General features: G+C 36.3%; 1 protein-coding gene across 1 annotated transcript; it reads right to left on the reverse strand.

Annotated features, from left to right (window-relative positions):
* Nucleotides 1–6,220: 6,220 nt before the first annotated feature.
* Nucleotides 6,221–7,924, reverse strand: LOC101673666 (destrin-like). The gene has a single exon (XM_045064817.1). It carries the CDS (start codon nucleotides 7,840–7,842, stop codon nucleotides 7,345–7,347), a length of 498 nt encoding a protein of 165 aa, XP_044920752.1. The 5' UTR covers nucleotides 7,843–7,924; the 3' UTR covers nucleotides 6,221–7,344.
* Between the last annotated feature and the right edge of the window lie 5,201 nt (nucleotides 7,925–13,125).

Here is a 13,125-nt window from a genome sequence, read left to right on the forward strand (position 1 = left end):
AATGTATAGTTGGACTTGTAATATATGTAGATGTAATATTTATTATACATAAGATTAGTAGCACTAAAAGGGGAGGGGGGAGTAGGAGTGTAGGAGTAACAATTCTATATCTTGCTGGAGCTAAGTTAGCATAAATTTCAGGCTTAGAGAAGATTTATATCTCTAACTATTTATATCTTTGTTTATATGTGGTTAGCGCTGGAGCAGCCAAAGAAAATAGTAAGTCTCAAATCAGTATCTTTTCACCTTAAGTAACTGGTAAAAGAAGAGCAAACTAAAATCCAAAGTAATGGAATGTAGAAAATAATAAAGGTTTTTGTAAATGAATGTAATGAAATAAGAGAAAATTAATGAAACCAAAAGACTTTTTTTTTTTTTTTAAAGATTTTGTTTATTTATTTGACAGAGAGAGAGAGAGCCAGAGCACACAAGCAGGGGGAGTGGCAGAGGGCGAGGGAGAAGCAGGCTCCCTGCTGAGCAGAAAGCCTATGCAGGGCTTGATCCCAGTACACTGGGATCAAGACCTGAGCGGAAGGCAATTGTTTAACCAACTGAGCCACTCAGGCGCCCCCTATCTTTGAAAAGATCAACAAAATTCACAAATTTGAAGTCAAACAGGCCAAGAAAAAACGATGGAAGACTCAAATTACTAAAATCAGGAATGAAAAGGGGAATATTAATATTGACTTTCAGAGATAAAAAGAATTGTAAGACAATACTGTGAACAACTGTACACCAACAAATTGTTTCAAAATTGGACTAGTACCAGGGCACCTGGGTGCCTCAGACGGTTAAGCACCTGACTCTTGAGTTTTGCTCAGATCATGATCTCAGGGTTGTGATATTGAGTCCTGCGTTGGGTTCTGCTTTTGCTTGTCCCTCTCCCTCTGCTTCTGTCCCTGCTCACTCATGCTCTCTCTTAAATAAATCAATAATCTTTAAAGAAAAGAAAAGAACAATGGACCAGTACCTGGAACCACACAAACTACTTAAACTGTCTCAAGAAGAAATAGCTATTCTGAATGCACCAAAGTACACAAGTAAAGAGATTGAATTACTGATGAAATTCTCTGCAAACTTGGTAAAAGAAAGAAGAAATTTACCCAATTTGTCAAAACTTATTTTACCACATCTACTTTCCTCCTCTCTCTGAACTATTTGAGAGTTATAGACACAATCAATACCTCTTTGCTCCCAAATTGTCCAATGTGTATTTCCTAAAAAAATAATGCTCTTACAGAAGCTTATTATTTCCTTCGGTCATGTACTTTTTTGGTAGTTGCTGTTGTAAAAAGCTGGAATTCTGCCTCCCACCCCTCTTGGAAGGAACCACTGAATGTCTGAACAGACATTTTGGACTGGTTATTGCAAATATTAAATAGTTATGTAGTTATAAGAAATGAGTAGTTGATGCCTCCTATCCATATATCTACCTCCTTTATTATGAAATGATGGAAATTTGAATCAAGACTGTGGCATCTTTGGGTGCCATTTTTTGAGCTTTTTAGGTGAGGGATTGGAATTATTCTGTTGGGACTACTTAGGCCTATATTTGTCCCTGAGCTAATAAACAATATTCAAATTTTAAAAATTATTCAAGCTGTTATGAGATCATAGCTAGCCTATTCCAGAACTAAAAGTTTGTTTATGTTGTTTAGTTAGTGAATAATTTTCACCAGGACAGACAATAATTATGACATGTAGTTTCCAAACTGAGAAAAAAAAGAAGCCTCAAAATCTGATGAAGACTCCATAGAACATAAAAAGCTTTGCATTTCTTGAATTCAGTGTAAATCAAATATGAAAGTATTTACTAATGTCTTGAAGAAACTTCCCTATTATTTTGAATGAATTGTTGCAATTATATTGCAACAATTCATTGTCCAATACTGGACAGTGTCCAGTATTGTCCAATACTGGACATCATGATGAAGAGTGACATTCTTCAAATGTCATGGAAATCTTCCAGCTAGTTGCTGGACTTAATCCACTTTTGCACGACTACTTGGAAAAAATGCTAAAATTTTAAAAAGCACAACATATTCAATATCCGCATCCCAAATAGATTATGATAATTAGTCAGAATAAAAGAAAAACATATTTAAAGTCAAGTGTTATGTAGAGTCCAAATGCTACTCCGTTATTGTAGATTTTCTGTGATTTTAACAAATACTGATCAACTGGAAATACTGTGCGTTTAAGTTATTACATAAAACTATGAGAAATTTGTGGGTTTTTTCCTAACTGCAATAACTTATCTGTGACTTTATGTAACACAGCGAAATATATTCTGGGTGATTGTAACTTGCTATTGGACAGTATTTGTGGGCATTAGTATGAGTATGTCATATAACAATGCAGCCATATAAAAAGTAAAGACAAAAGACTGCATGCAGGGGCGCCTGGGTGGCTCAGTGGGTTAAGCCGCTGCCTTCGGCTCAGGTCATGATCTCAGAGTCCTGGGATCGAGCCCCACATTGGGCTCTCTGCTCAGCAGGGAGCCTGCTTCCCTTTCTCTCTCTCTCTGCCTGCCTCTCTGCCTACTTGTGATCTCTGTCTGTCAAATAAATAAATAAAATCTTAAAAAAAAAAAAGACTGCATGCAATCTTTATGTTAATATATAACATATAATATATTATATATAACATATAATATATAAGTAGAATGTGTTGTCCCACGGGAGCTTATTACCTTTTTCATCGGAGTATAAGCTGGCCTTAAGTACCTGAAGTTCTTAAATCCTTAAGTATGTTTCCAGTTATATTTTCTCTTTGGGTTAGTCTTGTTTTGTAGAATGAGTGTTTTAGACACACAGCTCAACTTTGTTAAGTAGCTAAAGCAGGGTGCCTGGTTTTGGCTATAACATGGAAAATACAAAACGAGTGATGGAGGAGGGACATGGTGGACATCAATTATGGTCTATGACAAGTTGCAAGAGTTAAAGTCTGTGGCATGTACACAGTCATGTGTAGTAAGTCCTTTATAGAATTGTAGCTGGTCACCAACTTGAAGATAAGATGATGGATTTCATTTAACATAAGGCACAGCGATCAGAGGGGTGCAAGGAGTGAACCATTGCAGATGCTTCTGGTACACGGACTTGAATCTTCTCCATCTCACCTCTGATGCCAGCTCTGGCTGTAGTGGGCAATTCAGAGAAAGCCTGAACTCACCTCAGGCTGAGAACATCTTGCTTTAGTATCTCTAAAAACCATGTCCTCACAAGAGACTACAGGGGTTATGGGCTTGGGGTTTCTCCCCTATAACTTCCCTCTTCTGGCCTCTCGCAAACATGCTGAGCATGATCCTTCCCTAGGGCCTTTGTACTTGCTATTTCCCCTGCAACTTACACTGTTTCCGCATATATCCAAGTGATCTACTCCCTTTACAGCTTTAGCTCTTTGCTGAAAGGTCGCTTCACTGGTGGTGCTCCTGACACCCTATTTAAAATTGGTCTACTTCAAATTGCCAGCACTTTCCCCTATTCCTACTTCACTTTTCTTCATATAAATTGTCATCTGATATTCTGTGATAGTTGATATTTTCATTGCCTGCTAGAATGTTAACCTCCACGAAGGTAGCGATTTTTGTTTGTTTCGACTTCTGAATCCCTCAAAAAACAAAAAAATAAAAAAATAAAAAGCCTGGCATGTAATAGGCCTTCAGTAAGTATTTGTGATTGAATGGATCCAATTGTGAAAGTGAACACACTGCTGAAAGGTTATGCTATTTTCAGAGACTTTGGAGACATACTATAAAATTTGCTTCTGGAAATGTTCTTACTTTCCTACTCGCCAAATATGTATATAAAGTATGTACTTTTCACATCCTCCCAAACAAGTGGAATCACAGCTTCTTAAAATCTAAGCTACACTGAGAGGTAGATAATATCATGCTATTTCAATAGACAATTTTTTATTATTGCTGAAAAAGAACATATATTTATATAATTATTTTACCACATTTTTATCTCATAGTATAGAAGTTTTATTGAGGCATTGAAGCCTGAAATAATGTTATAATAAATAAAATGCATTTGTGCCTACTATATGGTAGACATTGTGCTAATTTGTTATAGGTGTTACTAATTAAATTTAAGTTATTCTTTAGCACATGCTTATGAGTAGGTATTATCATTTGCATTCTATAGTAAATACAGTTTAAAGATTTTATTTACTTATTTATTTTAAAAAAATCAGTTAAGAAAACTATTTATACTGTCTTACAATTATATAATTCACTAGTGTTCTTTTCTTTTTATGTGCATTCATATTACCTGGGCTCACTTTCAGTCTGAAGAATTTCACTATTTCTTGTGAGATGAGCCTGCTAGCAAAAAATTCTGTATTTATTTATCTGGAATGTTTTTTAAAGTTTTTATTTGTATACCAGAAACACTGTATGTTAACTAACTGGCATTTAAAGATGTTTTTTAAATAAGAGTTCAGTGGGCAACAAGACAATTGAGATTTCCTTAAATGATAAGTCAGTGTATTAAAAGAGAGAGGTCAAATTAAGTTCATCCATGACTCTGTATTTGCAAAAGTGGCCTGGGACACTCTGGTATAGTATATATCTTTTATCCCTACCAATTTTGACAGTCTGATTAGTCCTTTCAGCAAATAAAAGTCTCTGCTTCTCAATTAAGGGATTTCTTGTCTCAGTTAAGGACAACTTGAAACTGTTTTTATTGAACACATGTCAACTGAAAATGAAAGCAGGAACAAGCTCTTAGTTTCTCAGAAATAGGCCAGATGTTAAGAAAAAGCTCTTTCTTATGTCACATGATGAGTTGTGTGCAGCTTTTGTGCATTTTGTTTCTATGTCAGCCTTGCAAATTGTTCTAGGGACTTTTTCTTTTAAGCACTGGGTATGAAGAAGCTATCTATATTTCCTTACTTTCCAGTATAATTGGAATTGCACCCTTTGGAATACTTATTCTAAAAGACAGACACAAATCAAATTAATTTGTGTGTTAGTATTACTAAATTAAAAATTTATGTATGTATATATGCTTAATGGTTTCAAATGTTACCCAGAATTACACGTCTAGAATGTTTTTATATTAATCTGCTTTACACATGGAGAATTCCAAGCAGAACATTTTAAGGTACTCAGCAACAGGAATTCATTATTTAGCTGGGGTCACTGAGTCTCATATACAATAGGAGGTAAGACCAGGAAAACAACTTTCAGAGTGTGTGTGTGTGTGTGTGTGTGTGTGTGTGTGTGGAGAGAGAGAGAGAGAGCATTTCTACATTCCATTCTCTTCTCACTTGAGTCCTTGGTGACACCATTTGTACTTTCTGTGTCTATGAGTTTGATTAACTTAGATACCTCATATAGGTGAAATCATAAAATATTTGTCTTTCATAATTTATTATTTTACTTAATGTTTTCATGGTTAGTTCTTGTTTTAGCATGTGACAGATTTCCCTTTTAAGACTGAGTAACATTCCATTGTATATATACAACATTTTCTTTATCCATTCTTCTGTCCATATAGATATATGGGTTGCTTCTACTTCTTGATTGTTGTGAATAATGTTGCAATAAATGTGGGTGTGCAAATATCTCTTCAAGATTTTGTTTCAGTTCTTTTAGATGCATACTCATTAGTAAAATTTCTGAAACATATGGTTAGCTCTATTTCTAATTCTTTGAGGAACCACCTTTCAGTTTTCCATAGCAACTGCATTTTTTTTTTTTTTCAGAGAGAGAGAACATGTGTCTGGTACTGAGAAGGGCAGAGAGAGAGAGAGAGAGAATCTTAAGCAGACTTCAACCTCTGAATGGAGCCTGACCTGAGGCTTGATCTCATGACCCTGGGATCATGATGTGAGCTGAAATCAAGAGTTGGATGCTTAACCAACTGAGTTACCCAGATGCCCCTGTTATTTATTTATTTATTTATTTAATTTCCATTCACATTATATGAGTTTCAGTTTCTCCATATTTCCACCAATATTAGTTATTTTCTATTTTTTTATAGTAGCCATCCCAATATGTATGAGATAGTGTCTCATTATATTTTTGATTTGCATTTCTCTAAAGATTAGTGCTATTAAGCAACCATTTTAAAAACTGAGTTATTTCTTTCTTGTTGTGAATTGTAGAGCTCTTTATATATTCTAGATATTTGTCCTCTATTAGATATATGATTTTGAAATATTTTCTCCCATTCTCTGCATTGCTTTTTCATTCTTTTTTTTTTTTAAGTTAAAAATGCTTCCTTTATTACATAAAGCCAATACTGCTACTTCTAAGTTCAACTGTGTGCATCTCTATATTTTTCAAAGTGTTATGCCTGTGATGTTAAAGACAATCACTTCCAAGCGTCATGAGGCGGTGGCTTCCCATGGGTGTCATCCATCAGCCCTGCTCCCCATCCCACAGACAATCAACAAGCTGCTCTAGGAGATCAGGAAGTTCTCCCAGGCCCCAGCATACACGTACACTTAGTGTTCTTCCACACCGTACTGTACCAGAAGCAACAAAATTCTGAAGGAGACACAGCTAAAGTTGTGCCAGGTGTCCCAGCTTGTCAATACACCATTTTATCCTCTCCATTAATAAAGTGCTGTAATTACAATGGAGCCCTAATCTGCACTATAATTAGCTGTTGCAAGGTACTGTACATTCTCCCTAGGATACTCCGGTGATTTTATTTCCAAGATGCAAGGTCACTCTCCGAACAGTCTCCCAACTAGCCCGCGGAGAGCTCACTGCGGGTGCAGGGAGCTGCTCCCCGTATTCCAACTGCATGCTCAAAATAGTGCTTTCAGCGCTGGTTAGAAGTGTGCACGATTCTGAGGCAGTCTCCATCACACATCTGCTAGAATTAAAAGACTGCCTGACTTAGTCTTACTGTAGTTAGTGTATTAGTGCTGTTACATGTGTTAAGGAGATCTATTTTCCATTATGCAGTTCAGCTCAAGAGAAAATGAAGAATTGGGGCCAAAATTATAACCAGATTATAACCAATTCTCTAAGCAAAAGAAACCAAGTTACCTGCTGAGGTTACAAAGATGCAATAATTCTCTTTATATGGCCCTTGTACTGTTTGGTAACTGCATTATTAAAAATCGTGAGTTTAACAAAAACCTTTACAAGCCAACTCATCAAAACAGGCATTTGGCCAATAAGAATTTAAATTCACACCAATAAAACTTTAGATTTTAGATGTATGTAGGGCCATCTGCACATTTATAGAATATTTAGTTCACTTTAACAGATGACAAGACAGCTCCCCCTCTGTGAGACCCTGGCCTAAACATATTTGCTTTACTTATATAGCAAGAGGGTAACATGGAAGCTTTCGATCTATGGCACTGAATGATGGTCTACACAGGGCATCCTTCAAAAGCTACAATTAAGGATCCACCTAGCTTTTCAGCAATACAAGCCCGATTGAGGTCTTCTGGTCCGTTTGCTTGACATTCGTGTTTTATGCCTTGAAATTTCTTTTTGATGGCATCCTTGGAGCTTGCATAGATCATTTTACTTTTCAGAGGAGCTAATTCTGGTGCCCACAGGAAAAACATCAATTCCTCTTTTCTAGATTCCTTGGTTTCAAAGCTTGCATCATACAAAGCATAGCAACAATCTTTTTCAGGAAGCATTCCCACAAAATGCTTGAAAGGATCGGTTATGGTTACACCAACATCTCCAACCAAGATCTCTTTCCCTTCTTCTACAATGATGCACTTTTTGTCTGCACTGAGACAAAAAATGACAGCCTTCTTTCTTTTCTTGATTTCTTCTGGTGTGGAGCACTTCCGAACTTTCATGTCATAAAAAATGCGACATACTTCATCTGCAACTTGCACTCCAGAGGCCATCTTCTCCGCGGCGGTCGCAGTGACGCGGGAGGGGGAGCTTGCCGGCGCCGACTCTGCAGAGCATCCTTCTCACAGCAGAGGGACCGAGAGACCCCTCCTTTTTCATTCTATTGGTTTTCTTTTTTGCTTATTTGTTGTTGTTGTTGTTTTTAAAGTCAGATTATTATTTTTTTTTAAACTTAAATTCAACTAGCCAACTTATAGTACATCATTAGTTTCAGATGTAGTCTTCAATAATTCATGAGTTTTGTATAAAGCCCAGTACTCATCACATCATAGCTTTTCCTTTAATGCACTGAAGTTTTAAAATTTGATGTAGTCCTGTTTTTCTCTTTTTGCTTTTGTTTCTGTGATTTGTTGTTGTCATATCCAAGAAATCATTACCAAATCCAGTGTCATGAAGCTCTCCTCTATGCTTTCTTCTAAGGTTTATAGGGGTGCGTGGGTGGCTCAGTCAGTTAAGTGTCTGCCTTTGGCTCAGGTCCTGATCACAGGGTCCTGGGATAGAGCCTCATGTCTGGCTCCCTGCTCAGCAGGGAGTCTGCTTTTCCTTCTTGGTCTCACCCTCACCCCTGCTCCATCTCTCATATCTTATGTCTAGTTCTTTAATGTATTTTGAGTTAAATTTTATATATATTTTAAAGATCCATATTCATTCTTTTGTATGTGGATTTTCAGTTCTTCCAACTTTATTGAAGAGACTGTCCTTTCCCCATTGTGTGGTCTTGATAAGCTTGTTAAAGATCATTTGACCACATATGTGAGGGTTATTTCTGAGCTGTCTATATGTCTAACTTTATGCCAGTACCTGGCTGCTTTAATTACTTTAGCTTTTTAATGTGTTTTTAAATAAGAAAGTGTGCAGTCTCCAACTTTATCAGCCTTTTTCAGGACTGTTAGGGCTATTTAGAGTTCCTTGAAAGTCCATATGAATTTTAGGATGCTTTTTATGTTTCTGCAAGAAATGTTATTGGAATTTTGATAGGAATTGCATTGAATCTGTAGTTTGCATAGATTAGAATGGACATTTTAACAATATTAAGTCTTGGAATTCATGAACATGGGATGTCTTTTCATTATTTATGTCTTCTTTAAATTCTTTCAGCCAGGTTTTATAGCTTTCACTGTATAAGTCTTTTGCCTTCTTAGTTTAATTTTTAAAGTTATTTTAGTAATTTATATTTATATATAATAACTTATATTACACATATGTATATTTTAATATGTATGCTTATGCTTCAAAAAGTTATTTAAAAACATTCAGGAATAAATCTAACAAAATGTACAAAGAGTATATGTTGCAAAATATAAAATATTACTGAATGATTTCAAAGGGCTAACAAATTGTGGGACATATGATGATGAATTAGAAAACTATTTTTTGAGTGTCATTTCTTCACATACTTATCTGTAGATTTGATACAATTTCTATTTTCACACATGTAAAGAAAATTGATTCATAACAACTATAGCAAAAAGATAGTCTTCTCAATAACTGTTGCTAGGTCAATATTACATACTCATAAAAAAATAAAACTTGACTCTTACCTTCTGACATTATAAAATTGATTTAGGTGGATTATAAATCCTAATATGAAAGATGAAATAATAAAATGGTTAGAAGTAAGTAAAATATTATTTTCATGTCCTCCAAGTCAGGCAATAGAACAAATCAATAACTTGTAAATAAATAATTGATAAATTTATGTTACTATTAAAAATTCATGTTCATTCAAACACCACTAAGAGAATTTAAAAGTAAACTAAATGCTAATAGAAAAAAATTATAGAATATAGGATATATAGTCTCTAAATAAAGAAGAAAAGAAAAAGGACAGACAACCCATTAAACATATAAGCAAAAATATTGAATAGGAAGGTATGCAAAAGGCAACAAACACAAAAATACACTCAACCCTCCTAATTGCCACTAATTAAACAAATTAAACCCATAATTAAAACTATACACTTATTACAATGACTAAAATTTACAAGTCTGGCATTACTAAGTAATGATAAGAATGTGGAACTAGGAATTTTACATATCACTTATGGCTGTATAAATTTGGACAATCACATTGAAAAACTTTCTTCCAGATTTCTTTATTTGTAAATGATGCAAGGCAAGATAACTTTTCATATTCTGTAAGTCTAAGTAACAAGAGTATACTACTGATAAAGAATGATTAAAAGTTTCTTAAACTTAAGTTTCTAAAACATAAGCTAATGAGAATTTAATAGATGATTTTTTCATGTTTTGTTAATTTAACTCCAAAAAATAGGGTGTTAACATTGTTTTAGAAATTGTGGTTATTTGACACATGGTGCACTCATCTTTGGAGCACAGTGGAAATTCTCAGGCAGGAAGAATCTCCTTTAACATCCTTCTACTCTAAGTTCAGTGAAAAACCACAAAACAGAAATAATTTTAGTTCAGAAATGTGGTGAGTGCAATTGTTCATTTAAAAATTGAATGCTTTAAAAATAATAGCTGTGTAGGGACAGGTTTAGGGAATTCTAGACCTGGAGCGTTTAGCCCTGTAACATAAGAGTAAAAACGATCCAAAACCAAAATCACCTTGCATTTGCTGGGCTTTGAAAAACACAGAATAAGAGAGGAGAAATTCAGAACTACATAAAATGTAAGATGATGGAACTTGCTTCGTGGTTTGACTGTGATACACATGGCAGCTTGTGTAACTGTCCCTCAGGACAATGTACTGACCAAACATGGTTGAACAGGTACCAGCAACAGACCTCGAGGGAGAGGATAATCTAGTCCTCAAAGCTGAGCAGCTGGGAACGCCTGGCAGGCTCAGGGTGGAACTCCCCTGTTCTTTTTTCTGTTATCTCCCCTTCTCTAGAGATCAGTTGTAGTTAATTAGATGATTCCTTTAAATATGCTTATTCAACTACAAATCCTGTACTGCTTGATCAGACATATCTTGCTTAGTTGTTATCTTGTATCTAGTAAGTATGGGACTGAGGAGTAGCTCTGGGCAGCAGTCTTCTCAACTGCCAACCCCCGCACCCATTCTTTTGAAGAGGGCTTGTTTGTGCCTCATTCTTCTCCCGTGCACCATTGGAAAGTGGCAAATGGCCACTTGGAAAGTGGCAACCTTGCATGCAAGCTGGTTTGAAAATTGCATCATGAGAAAGTATACCTTAAGTTCTGTCTTATTGCACCAAAAACATAGGTCTTATAGGGAAAACTGAAATTACAGAGGGTTTTAATTTGCAGGATGGATATTTAGGAAAGAGTCTCCAGTAAGACTTGGATAGTAAAGTGTCAGTGTAAAACATATTTATGAGTTGATAACTTGTCTTTCAAGCTATTCTCTCAGTGAGCTTTTGTGCTCATTCTCCAGAGGTTCAGGCCACGTGCCTCTCTTCCATCATCCATCCTTATATGCAGTAAGACCGGGGCATCTGGATGGCTCAGTTTGTCAAGAATTTGACTCTTAATTTCAGCTCAGGTCATGATCTCAGGGTTGTGAGACTGAGCCCTCTTTCTCTCCCTCTGTCCCTCTCCTCACCCTCCCTCTCTAAAAGAAAAAAAAATGTTACATGGGTTAAGACAGCCTTGTTTGTGCCACATCTCTGATGGTGAGGACAGGTGGAGTCCTAGACTTTGCCCATTCTTTTTTCAGGAGGACCATTCAGAGATTGAGATTGCTCTGATTCCTATATAATAGGTTCAAGTAAATGTACTAATATGTAAAACCCCTCATCTTTCTTCCAGAAACACAATCTGGAATTCCAGAAAAATCTAGTTGATTCTGAAGAACAATTTTCTTCTAATTCATCCCCTTTATAAGCATGGGGTTGGAACTTGGAGCACTTCAGCAACTTTTCAAGTGACTGAATATTAAAAAAAATTAGATGTACAGCATGTTGACTATAATCAATAATATTTTATTTAAATTCAATTAGCCAACATATAGCCCATCATTAGTTTTTTAATATTTTCTTTATTTATTTGAAAGACAGAGATCACAAGTAGACAGAGAGGCAGGCAGAGAGAGAGGGGGAAGCAGGCTCTCCGCTGAGCAGAGAGCCTGATGTGGGGCTCGGTCCCAGGACTCTGGGATCATGACCTGAGCTGAAGGCAGAGGCTTTAACCTACTGAGCCACCCAGGTCTCCCCCCTCCCCAATCATTAGTTTTTGATATAGTGTTCAATGATTCATTAGTTGCATGTAACACCCAGTGTTCATCACATCATGTGCCTTCCTTAATATTCATCACCCAGTAACCTCTTTCCCCACCCACCTCCCTTTCCACAACCCTCAGTTTGTTTCCCAGAGTCAAGAGTTTCTCATGGCTTGTCTCTTTCTCTGATTTCCTCCCATTTAGTTTTCCCTCCCTTCCCCTATGATCCTCTGTGCTGTTCCTTTTACTCCACATATGACTAAGACCATGTAATTGGCTTTCTCTAATTTATTTCACTTAGCATAATGCTCTCCAGTTCCATCCATGTCTATGTAAAAAGTGGGTATTCATCCTTTCTGATGGCTGAATAGCATTCCATTGTATATATGAACCACATCTTCTTTATCCATTCATCTGCTGGAGGACATCTTGGCTCTTTCCACAGTATGGCTATTGCGGACACAGCTGCTATGAACATTGGGGTGCATGTGCCCCTTCTTTTCACTATATCTGTATCTTTGTGGTAAATACTCAGTAGCACAATTGTTGGGTTATAGGGTAGCTCTATTTTTAACTCCTTGAGGAAACTCCATACTGTTTTCCAGAGTGGCTGTACCAGCTTGCATTCCCACCAACATTTGTAAGAGGGTCCCCCTTTCTCCACATCCTCGCCAATATTTGTTGTTCCCTGTCCTGTTAATTTTGTCCATTCTAACTGGTGTAAGGTGGTACCTCATTGTGGTTTTGATTTGTATTTCCCTGATGGCAAGTGATGTGGAGCATTTTTTCATGTCTCTATTAATAAAAACTGTTAAAATGTCTATGCTGCCCAGAGCAATCTGCACATTCAATGCAATCCCTATCAAAATACCATCAACATTTTTCACAGAGTTGGAACGAACAATCCTAAAATTTGTATGGAACCAGAAAAGACCCTGAATAGTCAAAGGAATGTTGAAAAAGAAAATCACAGCTTGAGGCATCACAGTTCTGGACTTCGAGCTATATTACAAAGCTGTAATCATCAAGACAGTATGGTACTGGCACAAAAACAGGCACATAGGTCAATGGAACAAAATAGAGAGCCCAGAAATGGACCCTCAACTCTATGTTCAACCTATCTTTGACAAAG

The sequence above is a fragment of the Mustela putorius genome, unplaced genomic scaffold (assembly GCF_011764305.1).
Source record: "Mustela putorius furo isolate JIRA1106 unplaced genomic scaffold, ASM1176430v1.1 tig00003853_pilon_pilon_pilon, whole genome shotgun sequence".
NCBI lineage: Eukaryota > Metazoa > Chordata > Mammalia > Carnivora > Mustelidae > Mustela > Mustela putorius.